Source organism: Anarhichas minor, unplaced genomic scaffold, assembly GCF_050575085.1.
Source record: "Anarhichas minor isolate MPS153535 unplaced genomic scaffold, ASM5057508v1 ptg000026l, whole genome shotgun sequence".
Lineage (NCBI taxonomy): Eukaryota > Metazoa > Chordata > Actinopteri > Perciformes > Anarhichadidae > Anarhichas > Anarhichas minor.
In genome coordinates this window covers 1,924,015-1,944,326 of record NW_027466472.1, presented here as the reverse complement: position 1 = coordinate 1,944,326, position 20,312 = coordinate 1,924,015, and the positions used below count along the sequence as shown (strand labels likewise).

At 43.8% G+C, this 20,312-nt stretch overlaps 2 protein-coding genes across 2 annotated transcripts; one reads left to right on the top strand and one right to left on the bottom strand.

Annotated features, from left to right (window-relative positions):
• Positions 1 to 1,153: 1,153 nt before the first annotated feature.
• On the bottom strand, positions 1,154 to 6,345 carry LOC142959549 (kelch repeat and BTB domain-containing protein 8). Its single transcript, XM_076100870.1, has 5 exons — positions 5,838 to 6,345; positions 5,124 to 5,277; positions 4,919 to 4,997; positions 4,058 to 4,285; positions 1,154 to 3,937 (listed from the first exon to the last, which is right to left on the bottom strand). Exons 2-5 carry the CDS (start codon positions 5,275 to 5,277, stop codon positions 2,440 to 2,442), a joined length of 1,959 nt encoding a protein of 652 aa, XP_075956985.1. The 5' UTR covers positions 5,838 to 6,345; the 3' UTR covers positions 1,154 to 2,439.
• sars2 (seryl-tRNA synthetase 2, mitochondrial) lies at positions 1,179 to 13,608 on the top strand. The gene is made up of 17 exons (XM_076100871.1): positions 1,179 to 5,248; positions 5,892 to 7,059; positions 7,838 to 7,933; positions 8,050 to 8,079; positions 8,227 to 8,367; positions 8,497 to 8,551; positions 8,628 to 8,691; positions 8,887 to 8,992; positions 9,085 to 9,132; positions 9,429 to 9,537; positions 10,169 to 10,214; positions 10,300 to 10,387; positions 10,590 to 10,702; positions 10,843 to 10,936; positions 11,832 to 11,924; positions 12,021 to 12,086; positions 13,078 to 13,608. Exons 2-17 carry the CDS (start codon positions 6,778 to 6,780, stop codon positions 13,216 to 13,218), a joined length of 1,572 nt encoding a protein of 523 aa, XP_075956986.1. The 5' UTR covers positions 1,179 to 5,248; positions 5,892 to 6,777; the 3' UTR covers positions 13,219 to 13,608.
• The last annotated feature ends 6,704 nt before the right edge of the window (positions 13,609 to 20,312 follow it).

Sequence of the window (20,312 nt, the reverse complement as noted above, 5' to 3'; positions counted from 1 at the left end):
AGGAGGGTTAAAAAGTGGTTGCCGAAACAGAAAATAATCCCAGTAGTGAAGATACTGTGCCATTATACGTTGGCTTAATAATGAAAATGTGACATGTAGACATGTCATGTGTATGTTGTAGATGCTTTGCAGGATCATTTGACGTCCAGCACAGAGATAACGGGGTACTTCAAACTTCACAAATGTGACATCTTCTTGCATCCCTCACTGTCGAGCCCTGCAGTGTGATGTGAATTTCTTTCTTCAAACACAAACTGAAGCTCACATCTCTTCACCAACCAAAATGAGAAGAAAAAGAAAAGAATGATATAATTTGTGAGTTTAGTGAACAACCTACTGAAATAAAGTAAAACATTAGAGATCTGATAAGAAACAGCTGTGGGAGTTCTCACTAGAAATAACTCGACATCTGCTGTTAGCTGAGAAATTAGGGGAGTTCCACTCTTCTGTTGTCAAGTCACGGAAAATGATGAAATGTTCTTTTGATGCTATTGGTTTGTTGATTCAGAATAATCCAGAGTTATGAGACAAACCGGACCACAAAGCTTTGAGGAGCTACATGAACTTGGATTCAATGGTCTTGTTTTACAATTTCGTTATGGGAAAATAAACTCTTTCTCACCAAATTATTGCTTTTTAGCAGGTTTAAATTCCTACGTTCCAGACTTCAGTAAACTTAAATAAATCCACTTTGCAGGACTAGGATCCTGTACAGAGTCACACTTTGTCTCATCCCAGGTGTACGAGATTGGAAAAATAAATCATATTTTGCCACATCCTGAATCCATCTTCACGCTCTTGCATTAGGTTAACGACGTACTCACAGTATCTAAACTGTATCAATGTTAACTAATCTAAAGTCATATCTAGCCTGCAGTGATGCAAATATTGATCGTTAAGATGGTGAGAAAATTCCAAATTAACAAAAAAATTATTTCCTGCTGTATTTTAGCAATAGAAACCCATTCATTTCAATGTCATAGAAATCTTTTTTCTGACTTTTAAGCTCTCCGTTTCACGAGTTAGAGGGCCTCCATCATGGCAAAAATCCCAAAGTATCCACATATTTTCCAGCTGTTTTGTAGTGTGCAATCTGATGACAACACTGGTAGAATTCTGCCATTTTCAGACACAGCTGGCGATGTTCCCCCCCCCCCCCCCCCCCCCAGAAGTGTCTGGATCTGATCAATGTGAATAAATAAGAGAGGAAAACAGAAGAAAACATAGCGGCTTACAGCAAAACAATGTGCTTACATTTGTGGGTAACCTTTCTAACCATAAAATAAGAATTTAAGAATTAAGTTACTTTAAAAAACTTTCAGATCCAAACACATCTGCTCCTGTTTGACGGGTCTGTCTAAGCTCAGAGTGAAAGTCAGAGCAAAAAGTTACCATTTCAAAATAAAACAACAAAAAACATTTAAACATTTCAATAAATTAGGTGCAGTGCTAATGTCTTCAGATATTCCATAACCTCCATGCAGAACACATTCACAGGTCCTGTGGCTGCAGCAACCGAAAGAAAGAAAGTGTAATTTTGACACGGCTGCTGAGTCACGTAAAGACAGCTGAAGGTTTAGGAAAGGTACGGTAGTTTAGACACAAGGAGGCCATGGGTACTGTCATCAACATAAAGCACACATTGTCATATATATTAATGTGGAAGATGTTCTGGCTTTTAGATTTTTGTGCGTGTTCCAGCTGTATTTGCACATTTCTCCCACTGCTATGTTCCACATGTTTGAGGCATTTAAGAACACCGAACATGAGCACGGTTTAAGTAAAAAAGACACATCTGGTCTACGTTCTGCCGTGTTTGGGACCAGTGACCGGAAGATCCTGATGTTTGTGAGGGATGAACCTTTGACCGATGTCCTCCAATGAGACGAGGACAATACAGGGCTTTCAAGTCACGAGTCAAAGACCGAACAGGACGTCTTCACTGTTTATTTCTAAAGCCCTTAAGTGCAGTTCCAGAAGGCTTTACAGGCCCACGTTAAAGAAGAAGGAAGGTAAATAAAGTGGAACATAGAGCGGTCGGAGATGTGCCGGTATCCTTGTGTCTAAACTAAACGCTGCTGAAAAATTCACAGCATTGAAACAGTTTTTTTTTAACAGCCTTAAAAAAAATTACGCCAGCTGAAAATAATATTACACTTTAAGAAAACAATTAATTGAAAAAAGGCCCTTTTGTTCCCTCTCAAATGACTTTACTGTTCTCACAAATAGTAAATTGGGTGATATTCAGGTGCATGTTTCCTGACTTCCAACCAGTTTCTGGCTCCCTTTGCTCTCCGCCTGTACATCCGACTTTCCACAACACATTTTATACGATCTGCCTGCATCCAGTCCATTACAGGTCTGGGCTGCACTCAGACTGTATAAAATGGTCAATGAGGAGCTACTTCAAACCCTTCGGTCGTACTGGTCCCTATCAAGCTAGTCAGCTGCCTTCTTGCAGTTTTCTTTGGCTAGTCTCAGTCTGGACAGGATGTGTTTCTTGGGGAACTTTAAAGTGGTGCACCCGAACTGGCTCACCCCTCCAGTGTCTCCGGGGAGTTTCTCCCGTCTCTGGACCCAGCTGCGCCAGCCGGGCTTCCAACAGTACACGCTGTCGTAGAACCGCGTGCCATTCTCCCCGCCCAGCACGTAAATCCTGCGTTTCCACCTGGCCACGCCCCCGGCCGCTATCCGCCGTGGCAGCCCGGGAAACACCACGGGGCTCGGGGCGCGGTCGCTCCCGCCGCCTGCCCCGCCCCGCTGGTCCGCGGTCACCATCACCCCTCCCCCAGTCACCTCCCTCTCTACCCCAGACCCCCGGCCCTCTCTGAAAAACAGCACACGCCCAGTGGCGTCTAAAGTCTCCAGATTGGTGTAGTTCCCGTCCAGGAACTTGGTCGTATCCCTCATGTATCCCCCGATGGCGCACACTCCTCCACGCACCGCTACCCCTCCGGCGAGGCAGGTGGCGCCGGAGTCCAGAGCCACTCGTGTCCAGCAGTCTGTTAGGGTGTGATAAATAAGCACCCCCGAGTGGACCACGGCCCGGTTCTGTTCGAGTGTGGTTCCCCCCAGAAGGTAAAGTCGTCCGCGTAGTGCCGCGCAGGCAAAGGCGCGCAGAGGGAGCGGTAAGCGAGGCCCCGGAGCCCACTGAAGCGTCGCAAGCTCCAGGGTCTCACTGGAGTCCAGCAGAGCGGAGCGGTTACTACCCCCCAAGGCAAAGACCGAGTCTCCACAGCCCAGCAGGCCAAGCATAGCCCGCGGTTGGACCATGGAAGGCCTCTCTATCCAGCGGTCCAACACCGCGTCATATTCATGCACGGCTGCAGACACGGAGCCTGTCCGCAGGATCCCGCCTGCCACAAACAGCCGGTCACCTACAGCCGTGCAGCCGGGACTGACCAGTGAACCCAGCGCCGCCAACTTCTCCCACTTCCCTGTCCGAGGGTCAAAGCAGTCCACCGTGTAGTCTCTCGCGGCTAAATTATCCTCTTCCCGAGGCGTCAGGTCCACACAGACGATCTTCTTCTCAAACATGCCCTCCCGTGGTCTCAGAGGGCCCCCGAGGCCCTCGCCAGCCGCGGCGGGCCCCAACTCCTGGCAGAGCCTGCGGCTCTCTTCTTGGGACAGCAGCCCCGGCCGCAGGTGGTGGAGCAGCGCCGGCATGTGGGCGTAGCGGTCCAAGGGCTGGTGCTCCGCCCAGCGGCGTGCCGCGTCGTACACCTCCGCTTCGGAGTCCACGCCAAGGCGGTCAGAGCTCAGGAGGCTGCCCAAGGTGCCGTGGTCGAGCAGGAGGAAGTCCTTCTGCCGGGCCACCCGGGGGAAGTGCTGGGCCACCAGCCGCAAAGAGGCCCGCAGCAGCAGCTGGTCGTGGTGAGAGCGAGCCAGAGAGTACATCCCCAGGCAGTTATCCACCGAGAGGTGCTCAAATAGAAACCTGGAGAGATAAGAACAGAGGAAAACCACAGGTGGAGAGAAAGAGAAGAGAGGAAGTGAGACAAGAGGGTTTAACGTCCAGAAGCTGGTTTGATAAAGCTAATGCAATATTAAAATCTACCTGGAGCACAGGTCTTGAAGGGGCATGACCTGAAGCCGGTTGGCGGCCACAAACAGATCCTCGGCGGTGTCCAGAGAGAGCCCCGCCTCACCGGTGTACACAAACTGGATGACGGTCTCCATGACAGACGGCGTCACTTCCTCCAGTCGGATCTCGGTGAGGCGGGACTCGACCAGGGGACTGGTGAACATGGCCCGAAAGTAGGGGCTCACGGCTGCTAGGAGGACTCTGAGGGGAGAGAAGACACTCGTTTCAGAGACATTTCTACGTTTTACAGTGTTTAGTTTTGTTGATCTTTCACGCTCTTTTATATCAAACAGAGGCTGCGAACAGCTTTACTACAAGAACAGAGATGTATCAGTGCAGCGTCATCACAAGTCACATCTGATTTGCATATTATACTTTAATAGGGGGTGGAAATGTTTTATTGTTGGAATTGATTCAACATTCCAAGTATTATTCTTCAACTTCTTCCGTGTGTTTTTTGGCACGTATCTCCTTGGCACGCATCTCCTTTTTTAAGCATTACATTACATTACAGTCATTTATAGACGCTTTTATCCAAAGCGACTTACAATTCAGAGTCTATCACATTTCTACACCGTAGGCACAGCTACGGGAGCAATTTTGGGGTTAAGTGTCTTGCTCAAGGACACATCGACATGCGACTAGCGGAGCCGGAGTTCGAACCGCCGACCCTTTGATTAAAAGAAGGCCCTGCTATCCACTTAGCCACAATCGCCCCAAGCTACGCAAGCTACACAAGCTACACAAACCGTTCAACGATCAAAATGTTCAGCTCTTTAAGGACATGCCGGCTATGACTTTTTAAGTTTCATAAATTCCAACGCATGTTCATACCTGTGACACATGAACTTCTTTCCCTCCACAAGAAGAGTAACATCACACAGCTGCTGAGCATCCAGGAGCTGCTTCAATCCTAAAAAATACAGCAGAGAGTGAAAGGAGAAGAAGAAGAGAAAACAGAGGCAGGGTTGAGTATGAATTAAGACGGAGCAGAAGGAGTTTTCCAAAATTGCCCAACGACACCCTTCCTCTTTCTCACCGTGTGTGATGTAGTCTCCCAGCGGTGTGGTGCTGTCATCAGGGAAGTCCTCCTCCTCGGAGTCGCTGTCCGAGAGAGGCTCCCCTCCTCCCCCGTCTCCGTCCTGCCACGGCTGGGGACGCCAGGTGACCGTCCCGCCCCGCACAGCATTCATCTGAAGTAGATCAAATAAGATAATCCTTTATTAGACCCGCAGTGGGGACATTTACAGGATTACAGCATAGTGGATAGTGCAAACAACATACATAGTAAAAAAAACAAGATCAAAACAAGTATAAATAAGTAATAAAACAGTAAAGAATATTATTACATAAGTAAAAAGGTAAAAAATCCACAATAACTAAAATATTATATATACAGATAGATAGACAGTTACTATATTAATCCCGCAAGGGGAAATTTGCACAAGATATACAATGAAATAGAATAATATTAAATTAACTAACTAAAGAGGAGTGCAACGATTTAACCAACAACAAACAAACAACAGGACAGATATGACCCAGATAACTCTCATCCTCTATGATTGTTTGTTTTAGCTTCCCAGACTCATCTAATGCAGCTTACTTTAGGTTATGCTACAGATTTACCCCACTGTATTGCTGTATGTTTCAATTATGATTTTTTTTACCATAAGGTCAAAAAAAGACTGGCTTTAATAAATAGCAGACTGCTGTTGTAGCATCAGCTTATGAATATGAATAGTTAGCTTACCTTTGCTCTCCTTCTCGTTTCCACCGTGAAAGCTGATTGGGTCTCACTCAACAGGAATTGGTGAGACAGTTTTTTAGGGCCCCGGCTAACTGTATCCAAGAACCCGGTGTACTACCAGGAGCTTCGGGAGGCTTTCCGCAGTCTCATCTGGGTCTCCCTTTTGGTTCCTCCGGCCTCAGCGGAAAGGCTCGTCGACTGGTTACTAGCTCATCCAGCCCCGTGCAACATCCCCAAAGGCTACTAACGGACTGACTCGTGCAACATCACCAACGGTTACTAAAGGACGGACCAAAACTAGCTTACAAAGGAACAATTCTCCCCCTGTGCCAAAGCTCGCGGACATATCAGTCCACCATGGCGGTTATCCACACGGGTCCGGCTCGGTGGTGGAGAGTGTACCGTTAGTTTTTAGAGTCTACGGGGCATTAAAATTAGGACTGAGTTCAGATCCAGTCGGCCGCACTTGTCACGTCTGAACCGGATTACCGCAACGTTGAACTTCCGCCCATCTGATTGGCTGACCTTTGGATCGTGACGACTTGTGTTTGGGGCTGAGTCGTTTTCTTTCTGTCACTGGGAAAAAAAATTAAAATATTTTCCCGCTCACCTCTTTGACATTATGTGATAACCGTTGCGTTAAAGAGTTGATATATATATTTTTAAAATAAAATATTTCGATTTTATTTCCGAAATACTCACTTCCGCATTAATGCTGCATTCATGGCCGATACGGGCGTTTCACTCCTGACAAAGAAAGACATAAACAATTATAATAATTGTTATCATTATACATTATCCTTTCGTTTACATCACAATTTAGTATTGAAACGCATATCCGTTGAAAGTAAATGGCGAAAAGGCTGACCGGGAGCCTACAACACAGGAGTACAGCACCAGTAATTCCCACACCCATGAATGCGACATTGACCACAAGACAAACATGGCGACCTGCATCAGCGTGGTCGTGAGATTTGGAGGCACTGCACTGACTGCGTTAAAGCCGGTGGTCAGACAATGTTCACGGCAGAGGGCGAGTGTGTGTATCCCGCAGCACCGCTGTTCGCACGGAGGAGCCCGGAGCAGTTTGTACGAGCATGTCCGCGAAGGGTACAGCGACAAGCCCGAGCTGGATATGAGAGCAGTGTGCGAGGAGACCGACAAAGTCATAGCGAATGTGGAGAATAGGAAGGGCGACCTGCGAGGGGACGATGTCAGGAGTATAGTGAGTGTTTCTTCAGATGCTGATTCAGTGCTTTTTGTGACAACTTAATCTTCTGCGAGGTTACATTTCTGGGCTCCTTACAATCAAAACACAGACTGTACATATAACTGTATGATATTCATATTATGTATTGAGCCAAAGCATTTGTGTAAAACAGTTTGCATTGTGCAGTACTGTTGGGTGAGGAGTGGACTATGATTGGTGTGTCATATAACACATACAGAATTAGAAACATTGGGATTAAAGATGTTTTATGACATATAAAAATACTCTTTATTGGATATTTATTTGTCTGAAGTTTTTTGTTATTGTTTGTGTTGTCGTGTCACAAATCCTGCTTTTATGTACAGTTCAATGTGAGCACAGAGAAACCTTCACCCTTCAGCAAGTGAATTTGGAAAATAGTTTTCAAGTGTCACACTCTGAACATATATCAGTGTGCACAGTGACGATAAACAAAATACATTTTTGAGTGGAGTGGGGTCTTAAAACTCTCAAACTGTCTCACCAGCATTATATTCTATTCTATTCTATAAGTAGTTATTACAACGTTTGAATCCTAACTATAAACTCAGTATTCCTTCAAGGAAATAACTGTATTGGTCCACTATGTTAGAATCTCTGAAATACAACTAAACAAAGTCGACAAAACCAGATAAGCAAACATAAACATAGAGCCATTATAAACATTGTCATGGAATGTGTAAATATGTAATTTAATGGAGAGCCCACTGTTCCACTGTCATTCTAATAGATCGGTTGTGTGTCCACATTGTAGGTGAGTGTGTGGCAGGAGCTCCAGGCAGTGAGGACGGAGATCTCAGGACTGGAGGAGCAGAAGAGACACATCAGTGACACAGTCAAGGCTATAGTGGTCGGTAAAGGTTATTACAGCTCTGCTCACAGTCACCACGAATATGATAAAGGTTGTTTGTTTGGAATATATATCGATTTTTCCATTATTGTGACATGAACATTGTTTCTTCACAGGCCAAGAACGACAAGAAATCCCTTGGTAATGTAAGTTTGCCACTTAAGAATTTAAACTCTTTAATGCTTTGTTATTGAGTCAGTCATTCTTGGTCTTGCTGCTCCCCAGTCAGTGTACTGGTCGGTGGTAAAATCCCACGTGGGACCAGTTCTGACTGCTTGTGGTTCACCACGCAGCTTCCAGAGTACACTCAGGCTCTGCAGAAGGGCCGCGAGATCCGCAGCAGACTGAACCAACTGTACCCCAAAGAGACAGAACTGGACCAGGAGCACTACGGACGAGCGCTCAGACTGCCCAACGCCTCGCACCCTGATGTGGTGAGGACACACACACACACACATACACTTTGTCCAGAGCATGTGGGGAGAGATTATTCTGTGAAGTGTGTCTTTTAAAAGAAAAACCTAGTTGTAAAAGTCTTAAAGTTCCTCTTTCCTTTTTTTCAGCCAGTTGGAGATGAGAGCCAGGCGAGGGTGGTGGAGCTGGTTGGACAGAAACCAGGTGAGTGAATAATCTAAAACTGCTTTGTCATTCTTTGTACAATGACAAATCTCATAATCGGCTTTCTCTGCTATAGAGTTTGACTTCAAGCCCAGAGGCCATGTAGAGTTGGGGGAGGAGTTAGGTCTCATCCGGCAGAGGTGAGGACGCCTCTGGTTGTTGGTTTTGAGGACTTGTCTCACTTGATATTCCAGTTGCTTGTGCACTATTAGGATTAAGCCTTGCGTTCACATGATTGAAGGATAAACTGAGGATGTTAGTTTAGTTCTTTGAATGTGTTAATACCATAATATCTAATAACTTGCGTAATATAATCAATCTAATACCTCCTGCAGACATCTGGCTCATGTCTCAGGCCACAGGTCCTACTATCTACGGGGAGCCGGGGCCAGACTCCAGACTGCACTCCAAAACTTTGCCCTGGACACACTGCAGCAACGGGTAACCCTGTGTTTGGAAATATTAGTTATAAAGGGTGCACGCCTATTCTGTTATTATACATATGAGAGAAAACTTCCCTTTGACTCCTACAGGGCTTCATTCCCATGGTTGTACCCGACATGATGAAGGGGGCAGTGTTTGTGAGTGTTCCATCTGTTTCTATAATATCGTGTGAGGAACTTTAACTGGTTATGAAACAGTCTCAATGTAATGCTGATCCTCTCTATATGACCTACATAAGTAAACGAGACCATCAGAGAGAAGATGGTCTATTTCTATAGAGTTATTCTTAATGCTTTTCATGAAATATTTTGCATCAAAACACTCGGACATAACTGTTTAAAGACCAAAGCATCTTTTAAGCCACTCAATGTCCCACTCTCGTTGACCCCTCCTCTCTTCGTTCTCTACATCCTTCTGTTCTCTCCGCCTCCAGGAGGGATGTGGGATGCAGCCCAATGCCCATCGCTCTCAGGTCTATTCTCTTGACCAGGCCCGCTTCCCAGACCTCAACCTGGCAGGGACCGGAGAGGTCGGAGTGGCAGGTGAGTGTTATTGTGTTGCAATCACCATGAGGTTTTAATTTCCCTCTAACAATTCATGACCAGTACGAATGCTTATCAGTACCAGTCGTTGATCTCTCTGATCCTCTTGTTGGCTTTGTTGCACCTGTTGTGGCAGAGAAGCTGTATCACTTCTTATTGGTTCATGAAGTTTGGTGACCTCATGTGTTTTGCAGCATTGCTCTGTCCAACTTCAACCTGAGCGAGAGTCTAATTATGGCGATCTCAGCGAGACACGCCCACGTAGTTTGGTTGTGAAACACTCTTTTGGGGAAGACGTTGTAAAGCGTTCACTACATAGTTTATCAAATCTTTAATATATGTGTTTTTTGTGATCTTATAGTTTTGTAAGCCCAGAGTTTCACCCAGAAAAAACCTGCAGAGACTTTGACAAACACTTTTTTCTGGACTGGAACTGAAAAGACGTTAAAAAAGTATGTTAGATTTACACAATAGTCAACAATGCTGGAGTTCCAGTTATTTTACTAGATATTACAGGTGCTTATGATGGTAATGCAAATGTTTTAGTAATAAAGTAACATGTTTAACAATATTTTACATCCATTTTACATGTGTATTAAGTAGCTATGTGAAGTGTGTCTCTCTCCTCCAGGCTATTTCATGGATCATGCAGTAAACTGGAAGGACCTGCCTGTCAGGTGAGAAGCTCCCCTCGCTCCTCGTTTTGCTACAGATGTAGGTGGAGTAATTCATGCTGACATGACGTGTCGCCTCCCGCTGCAGGACGGTGTGCAGCAGCACCTGCTACAGAGCCGAGACGGACACGGGCAGAGAGACGTGGGGGCTCTACAGAGTGCATCACTTCAACAAGGTTACAAGCACAAACATTAGAGACACCAGAGTAGCTTGGATGGAAATATGCTAATGTGTTTTGCTCTTTGTTAGCCGTTAAGCAAACCTGCAATTGATTGCAAATCATTTTAAAGATCATAAACAAGTGCCTACTCCATGATTATGCTAACGAGCGTTGTAATTAACTGTGTGTGTGTGTGTGTGTGCGTGTGTGTGTCCAGGTAGAGATGTTTGGAGTGACAGCAGATGAGACGGGAGAGGAAAGCTCTCAGCTGCTGGAGGAGTTTATCTCTTTGCAGAAAGAAATGTTCTCTGCACTGGAACTACACTACAGGTTAGTACACGCACGTGCACACACATGCACACACATGCAAAGTCACAATCTAAGTCACCCTGTTCTTTCATACATCTATTATATTTTACATGATATTTAGGATATTTGTATGAGTTGTGGCTATATATTTTTACTGTTAGAGTGCTGGACATGCCGACACAGGAACTGGGTCCTCCAGCACACAGGAAGTATGACATTGAAGCCTGGATGCCTGGGAGAGACAGCTATGGAGAGGTCAGTGCCATTAGATCAGTTACCTACTTACTTTATAAGTCAGATGATGGGAAATTACTGGACGTTATGTGAGATATCTGCTGACTATGACTTATGTAAAGGTGTTAGTTTGTGGTAATTTATGCTGCAGGGTGTGCATGAACTTGTGTAGTGGAATATTTCTAGGTTAATCGGGAGAAGAGAGTTTTTGTTCACAAATCAATATCATCAGAAGATTCAAAGTTGTCTTTTTCCGTTTATTCTCTTGCAAGAGGGAAGAAAGCACAACAGCTAAGTATTCAGTAGACTGTGTGAATGCTTCGACTAAGTTCAACATTCAACATCATTTATGCATACAAAAGGGTCACGCCTTTACGCTTTCAGATAATGTGTCAAAAGGGGAGTGTAGGTATTTCAGACACAGGCTGTCTGTTTCTGCTCATTAGATATTTCTGTCAGGACATTCAGTTCTGGTTTCAAGGTCTGTCTGTGTTTTTGCCTTAGAAACAAAGACACAGTGTCTCTTCACTTCTCACCCTTGTGGAAGCGTGCAATCAGCTAAAAGATAACAGGACACCTGGATTCAAAACTAATTAAAATCGTCTGCAGGACTACTGTTTTGTGTCTGTCTGTGTTCATCACTTTCAGTTGTACATTCTTTAAAACTTCACATGATACTATAACATATTTTCCCATTACACTTACACGAACATGCTTTCAGTCAATGACTCATCATTCCTCTAAACACCTGAATTAAACTTGAATTTTGTCGCCATATCTATCGAGCTCCACAGAGCCAGAAGGCTGTATCTTGATGCTGATTCTGATCACAGTTTCCTCTCTCTCTCTCTCTCTCTCTCTATATATATATATATATATATATATATATATATATATATATATATATATATGCCAGATTTCCAGTGGGTCCAACTGTACAGACTACCAAAGCAGACGCCTCAACATCCTGTATGAGCGAGAGGACGGCAGCCTGCAGTACGCCCACACAGTAAGACTGCAGACGAGGCAGCACTGCTGTACATTCCTGAGGGTTTAGCTCACAGCAGTGTACCACCTCCATGATGCTTGTTTTATTCCTCTCTAGGTGAATGCCACAGCGTGTGCTATCCCCAGAACCATCATCGCTATCCTGGAGACTCACCAGACCAAAGTAAGGCTCACTTCACACACAAGGGCTCCCATAAACCTGGGACACCCAGAATCCTTTACTGCTTAACAAAATGACAAAATAGATTCAATGAGTAGTCGTGAAAAAGGCTGTAATATCCCTATTATATATATATAAATATTTTAAAAAGCACATGTCCGCAACTGAAACCCAGACAGAATATTGTTGCTTTTACAGACAAAGTTTTAAATGAAAATGTGTTCCTTTAATATATATATATATATATATATATATATATATATATATATATATATATATATATATATATATATATATATATATATATATATATATATATATATATATATATATATATATATATATATATATATATATATATATATATATTTTCTTCCTTCCAACAACATGTTACCTAATCCACCTTCCACTGAGCTACACGTGTTTCTTTGGATGCACCTGTGTTGAAGTGGCTCCCCCTTGTGATTGTTGTCAGTCAAAACATTTTAATATTAATTGTAATGTCTGAAATATTAATATAGAAATAAGACTGCAGTTACCTCTATAATGCCCATTAGAATATTACAAGGAGCATAAATATGTTTATTTTTCCCTGTTTATTTAATTGAATACATTTTTTTTTTTTTGCTCCTCTTCACTTTGTTCTGTGTTGTGATTTGATTTTAATCCCAATGATTAACGATTAATTCAGTTGTTATACAGAAATAGCTAAATAAATGTAATTAAAATGAAACACATATACCAATGTGTGATATATTTCATTTGTTTTTTGTTTGTTTTTATTTAGGCATTTTAAATCTTCCATAAAAATGGGCCTCAACAAACTCCAAAGAGCAACTAGATGTCAAATAGAACAAATTTAAATTTATTAGAGATTTACTGCAACCCAATCGGGGGAAACGCAGCTACTACCAACTTCAAGACATTTTAGAAACCACTTGACTTAACATCAGTGTTGTTGATGATGCTTTTTATTTTATGTCTTTCTCCCCAGGAAGGGACCGTGCGTGTCCCCCGAGCCCTGCAGCCTTATTTGGGCCTAGAAGTCATCGAGACACCAAAGTACGCTCCGCTGAAATACATCGGACCCAACCAGCACAGTCGACCCCCCCGGCCGGCTCCCAAAACCAGATGACACAAACAAAAGCAAACACCTGCAAACACCAAGTCAAGACAGGAAGTAGATATTTAAAGGGACTTTGGTTGAAAGAAAATAGTTCCTACATGACACTGCTCACGACGAGGTCTGTGGATAATCTTGAGTCATGATTTCTGAAAAGAGACTTTGCTGTTGAGTTTTTCAAATGTAATTTTTTGGCGCTTTGAGTCCCATCTAGTCCCATTCTAGAGATAAACAGACATCTCTAAATAAGCTATATTGATAACTAGCGCTACAGGTACGAGGAAAAAAATATGTATTTTTGATTTTGGGTGAACTGTCCCTCTTTTAAGACGCATAAGGATGTTTGTACGTCTGCTGGTGGGTCGAATGATCTCCATTGTTCATTAAATGAAATCAATTGAATTGAGTGCATCGATGTTTTGAGGCAGAGGATCAAACCTTTAATAATGCAGTTCACTGTCACTGTAAACATATTTATGTCTTATTTTGTTGAATGCCATGAAATCGCAAATGTACGCCCAAACGTCATGAGGAGGAACAACGATAACGAATAACCAATAAAAAGATAAGTGTTTAATTTCTGCCTTCTAGTAATTGCTTACTAGCCAATACATTATAAATATATTAGCAAACACACTGACTGTCACCTTAAGGAGGGGGGAGGGGGGGGCTGGAGAACAGGAAAGAAATATATACAGTGCTCCCAGAGGTGACACACCAGCTGTTGCAAAGTATCAGAAATTAATGTAATTGGAGTAATTAATTAGCAGCCAGGGGAGGTGATGGGTGTTTGCATGGTTATAATAATCTTCTGTCATAATAGCTGTTATAATAATATTCTCTCTGTTTAGTGGGGTTTTAATAGAGCAGGATTACAGGTAATGTGTTTAATTTTTCTATAAAGCTCATTTTGTATCTCTTAGTTTTGCTTTTGCTTTGTCTGTCGTAGCACTTTTGTAAAATGTACAATCTGATTTTAGAGGTGCTTTATAAATAATAATTATGATTAAAATGGGCTAGCTTTGAGAAGCATATTGAAATGCCTTGAGTTACGCATACTAAACATTTTGTTGACATACTCTTTAAGTACAGGACGACCAACTGACATCTCTGGCACCGTAACAGGGTTTGGGCTCTGATCTGGTCTCAAGTCACCTGACACCACACACACACACACACACACACACGCACACGCACACACACGGCTCCACGGCTGCACCTCGCCGGTGTGTGAAGAATATCCAGCCCGTTATTTTCAAGGTTATCTCCTGCAGGAACCTCACTTTCTGGATCCTATGGGAATTCTGATAACCGCGGTTTTTCTCTGGGCTGCCGTCGGGGGTAAGTGGGCTATTTATCACATGCACTACATCGTGTGTGTGTGTGTGTGTGTGTCGCTAGGTATGAAATGACGATACAAAATGCGAGTAGCTAAGCCGGAGACGAGCCTCATCTGCAGCCCTTGTTATTGTTTTTACCGGCATGTAACCATCGTTAAAGAAGGCTGCAAATAGACGCGTCACAATCAGACTTTATGTGACAGAAGGTGTGTGTTAATATAGATCAAGCCTCAGAGGGTTCAGACTTAACGGGCTAAACAAAAGCGTTGTTACATAATTTCTTACGCGTCTACCTTTAACGTGTCCGTCTGGACTCACGGTGCTGTCACTGGTTGGTGGACATTTGAAACACAACATACATTTTACTGTTTTAATTAACGATCCTCTTGAAACAACATAAAAGCGAATTAAAGCGCCGCACAGGTGAGCGGAACGGCGCACGTGTGCGCGCGCTGCACAGTGCCATGCGCCTGCTGCGGTGAAAACATTTAAATTAGTTTTTAATTTATTTTTTTAAACAAGTGTATTCTAGCGTAGAGTGTTAATATGAGAGGGACGTCTGCCTCCGCGGATGAAAACAGGGTAATAGGGAGTCTGCAGTGGTGTCACGCGCTCTGTTATAACAGGAAGATAACCTACATAGAGCAGACCGTAAACTGTTCAGCTGCCTCAGTGAAAACAATCACTGTCAGGCCACACCCACACCGAGTACAACTAAATCTATACATCACAGGAACAGAGACGGTGATGTTCTACCTCTAAACGACACTATAGACGTCAATTAAACGCAAAAATTAGGATTAATCTCACTCTAAACTCATTGTAGCGCATCTGTGAGCATTATGGTCCTGACTCAGATGTGGCTCTATAGTTTTTAAATCCACGTTTTTTGCTGAATTTGTCACCAAAACCATTTTTGTTTTAGACAGATGCTTTTTGATTTTTCTCAATTTCTAACATGGAGGTTTGGTTGGGCAGCAGGACAAGCCAATAAAACCCAGAGCCATGTTTAATTATGAGGCCGGGGTGTCCCAGCTTAGACACACACACAAACACACACACACACCATCACATGGACATGCAGAGCTCACGTGTCTGTAGGGGGGGGGGGGGGGGGGTATCAATTAGTGCTATTGATCCTGATCTGTACTGATCCGGCTGTGTGCTGACACATGAGTTGAGATCAAACTTACAACATTTGTTGTGTCAGTGAAGGTACTAAACTGAGTATCAGTGTTGTGTTTCAGTCTCACATCACAGTAGAGATTAATAGTAAAAGTATTTTGGTGTCAATTTAACAGAAAACGTGTTTCTAACATGACCAAAATATTACAGTCTGACATTTAGATTCAGGACTAAATGAAGGCGCAGTAATTGAACACGGTTGTTGTGTCTCAGTCGGCCCCTTGCAGCCGATACATAACAATAAAATACAAAGGTCACGGGGCTGCGAGATGAACATGGATTGTGATCTATGCTGACATTTAGGTCCTTGTTAGATTCAGAGTGTCTCCGTGAGAAAAAATGTGCTGATGGCACAGCTGAGTGTGCCTTTAATGATCTGCCGGCATGGCGGGGGGGGGGGGGGGGGGGGGGGGGGGGGTACTATACCTGTGAGCTAAAGCCTTTGGGAATATCTGCATCCTGGAGACAGAGATAAGCTTCTTTGCTGTGTCGCTTTACCAAGGTAACTGTGCTTACCTTAATAAGGGAACAGCTCCACCCACGCAGCACTAACCATCGCTCAGTAAACGAAGCAGTTCATGTGGTGCTCCGTGACACCGTTTGGTGCAGCTTTCTGCTGATGCAGAAATGCTAAATGTATTGATCTGTGTTCTCATTCTCCTTGTTTTGTGCCTCAGTGGGAAGCCGGCCAGTAACCTCACCTCTTGATGATGCGAAGGTCAGAAACAAGTCCTTATTTATTCCCCGTATCATTCAGTTTATTATTATTATTATTCATTTTAAGTCTCAAACAAGTTGTGTCTCTTTTCTTTGTATTATGCCTCTATAGGTTGAATGTATTATTCAGGAGACTCTGAATGAAGACGGGCCACAGCATGAGTGTGGCCCACAGCTAGCAGGTGGCATCTCTACTTATCTGTTCTTCAATATTTAAATAGAAGTATTTCGAGCTAAAATAAGTATTTAAGTAGTTACATTTTTGACTTTTTGTGGGACAAAACAGACTGAGATTTGATAAACTTTCAATTTAAAATGATGAACTAATTCATCTGTCTTTTAGCTTTATTTGCTTATTTGATTTATTCTGTGACGCTGTTTTGTTGTGTCGATACTCTGTTGATATTTTTGGGTTGCGCTATTGTATTATTGAAGTGTTGCGTGTCATTATTTTTGCAGAGGAACTTGATGAAGTGCAAAGACATCATGGTCTGCTCAGGGAGCTGCAGAGGCTGGCTGACGATGGTACGAACAAATTCACAAAAACAAAGCAGCTCTGATTTAGTGTTTCACTTATTGTTGATGGAATGAAATTAATGTAAATGTCAGTTTTGAAGTGATGTGTCTTCATCCCAAATCACACACTGATTATTGCAGTCTGACCGTTGACCGTTGCAGAGACAGACAAGGAGCGATACGAGTACAACCTGGCTGACGACCAGAGCGACTTCAAGCAAGGGGACGAGGAGGCAAAGGAGGCGAAGGAGGAGAGAGACGTGACCAGCCCTCCAAAGGAGATAGAGGAAGATGACACCAAGGAGAAGATGATGGAGGAGCCACGGATCGAACACAGAGGGAGGGACAAAGAAGAGGAGCAAGCCAAGGAGCTTGAGGAGCTGCTGGCTGAGGAGATCACCAAGAAAGGGAAGGAGGAGAGGAATGATGAGGAGCTCAAAGAACTGCTGAAAGAGCTGAAGAAGAAGCGCTACGAGGCAGTGAAGGAGAGGGAGATCCAGAGAGGCTCTGCACCAGAGCAGAAGGAAGAGGTGGAGGAGAAGAAGGAAAAGGAGGACAAAGTGAAGGAGGGAGATCCGGCGGAGGACTCGGAGAAGCAGAGGTTCGAGGAGAGGAGGAAGAATGAGGTGGAGCTGATGGTGGAGAGGGAGAAGGTGGAGAAGGAGCTAAAGGAGCTGCTCAAGGAGCAGGAGAGCAAGAGCAAGCTGGAGCAGGAGAGGGAGCGGACGGAGAAGCAGGAGGAGCTGGACGAACTCGTCAGGAAGATGAAACGGGTGAAGGAGGAGGAGGAGCAGGAGACGCAGGGCGGGAAGGAAGAGGACGGCGTGGATCAGAGGCTGGCAGAGGAGAAGAAGGAGGGCGAGGACGACAAGGTGCCCGATGAGAAAACAGAGAATGAAGTCAAGAAGAAGAAGGAGGCGACGGCGGTCGAGGTGAAGGAGCCACAGCAGAAGAGAGTGATGGAGAAAGCGAGTGATGAAGCCACGCAGCAGTTTGAGCGTGAGAGGTACAAGGACGGGAATGAGGAGGACGAAGACGAGGATGAATACGTTAGAGAGGACGGGGAGGGGCAGGAGGAGGAAGACGACGAGGAGGGTGATGCCGAAGAAGATGAAGGGGAGGTAAGTTGGTGCAAGTGATATGTGACTGTGTTTGTTGACACAAATAAGTATTAGTATGTACTCGAGAGGCGAAGCCCCGCCCCTTCCAGTTTACCCCCATGGTTCTTTCGTTTGGAAAAAATATGTACGGTAGTCAATGGCTAGAGACAAAAAATGTATTTGAGCCTGTTTGAATTGTACCATGAATTACACACATATGATGTTAGCTAGCTAGCTGGCTAGCAAGCCAAGGTAACGGCCGTTCTGGTGACGCATATTGCACGAGACGAGATGTAGTTTACGAAGCGGTTTCACACAAGACTGAATGATTCTACGACAAATCCCAAAACTGCGACTTGCTTGACGTTCAAAATTATCTTTTAAATTGACAAACATCAAATGTGTAATTCATGGGACAATACAAACGGGTTCAAAAAAATATTTGTCTTTCGCCATTGACTACCGTACATATTTCTTTTCACAAAAATGTCCAAGAAGGGAACCCCGGAAGACGGGCTTAGCCTCTCCATTCCTGGCCAAATATGTAGGTAACATCTTACTGACAGACTTCTTGAACAGTAATCAAAATAATTTGATCCATAAACAGATACAGGTGTCTGCTAAACAACAAGTTTAAAAAAAAGTTGAATTAGCCATGGCTCACTAGCAACAATGAAGTTTGCATCCTCATACCCAGAATGCAACACTCTACAGATCTTGTTTTTTTCCATTGTGAAGATTTATATTGCTATTATAGTTTTAACCCTTTCTGAAGCATATTCAATATGTACCAGGTAGTTAAAAGAGTAATTACAAGTTGAGTTATTTCTGTGTTACTCTACCTACCAGCAGGTATCCAGCAGTTTCCACCGGTACACCATAAATTAATAATATTTTCGCTGTTATTTACAGGCTGTAATCTAAAGCACAGTGTGTCCTGTTTTGCTGGATCAAACATTCTCATATCTTCGGTCCACAGGAGCTGCTGGAGATTGAAGCAGAGTTGCGCAAAGTCGCTGCAGAGCTGAGGGAGCTTCGCAGAGGATAAAACACACACACACACACACACACAGCAGACTGACAAAACCCGTTCACCCATTCACAGTCACACATTCAGCTCACACATTTTCCATTTCACAGCCTTCAGATCCCCGGAGCACACAGAGATATGTCTTCCGGAAGTGAATCTGTAAAAGGCCATTACTAGAAACTGTACATACTTGTTTGATTTGTGCTTTCATATTACCTGGAAAAGGCTGTCTCCGTTTCCTCGCGTTGAGGAAAAAGAGACGCTATTATTTCCAGAATATCTGAACAGCTCCTCGTGTCCCTCTCCACCCGCGTCCCTGTCGCAGTACCTGTAAATGCTGTTTGTATGGTAGACAGGTGATTTGTAAAACGCCATAGATGCAACGCTTCCAGCACTTTTTATTCAAATGTTACTTTTGACTGCCGATTGCCAACCATACAAACACCATCCTCTCTGAAATGTGAGTCATGCACACACACTGGCAAGCAGCTTTCCTCTTCTCTGAAGGAATCATCCTCGATGGTGTGTTCTTGATGGGAAAAAAACAGATTCCCTTCTCTAAGTAATATGTGTACTTCAATATATATTTTGTGCAATAACTATGTGTAAGCTGTTCCTGCTGTTCTGACTGTTAAAGATAGGTATTACTGATGTTTCTACACAGGTGTTAAGTCATGATTTCCTCTCAGTTCCTTTGACGATAAAGTAGAAACAAAGGATTGTGTTTCATTTGGCTCTCGCACTGTTAAAACCAGACTGTTTGTGACGAACCCAGGGTGACACGGACAGAACACGGAGGACGTAGACATTTCTGACACTCGGGTCGGATGTTGAGTTTGTCTTGAGCGTGGTTAGCGTGTGGCCACGGGATGCAATGTACTTAGAGCTTACAAGGTCTAAAAGTGTCACTCCAGGTTCTCAGCCAGCTTTGCACTCTTATCTTAACAAGCCAAGGAGGAGACGAGGGAAGAGGGAGTCACTAAAAGCCATTTTGTTGTCTTTCGGTAACAGCAACGCTGACTATAGCGTCGGTAAATGCTCAGTGGTGTTCCGTCACAGATTTCGTGGCCCTCATGTCATTCCTGTAAATATCAGATATCAAGGTCTGTAAGCCAAGGTCATAGGAAATATGAAGCAACAGCGCCCCCAAGAGGACACAGGGTGGACATGCACACAGTGCAGGATTTACAGGGTCGATGGAGGCCCACTTACTGCAAT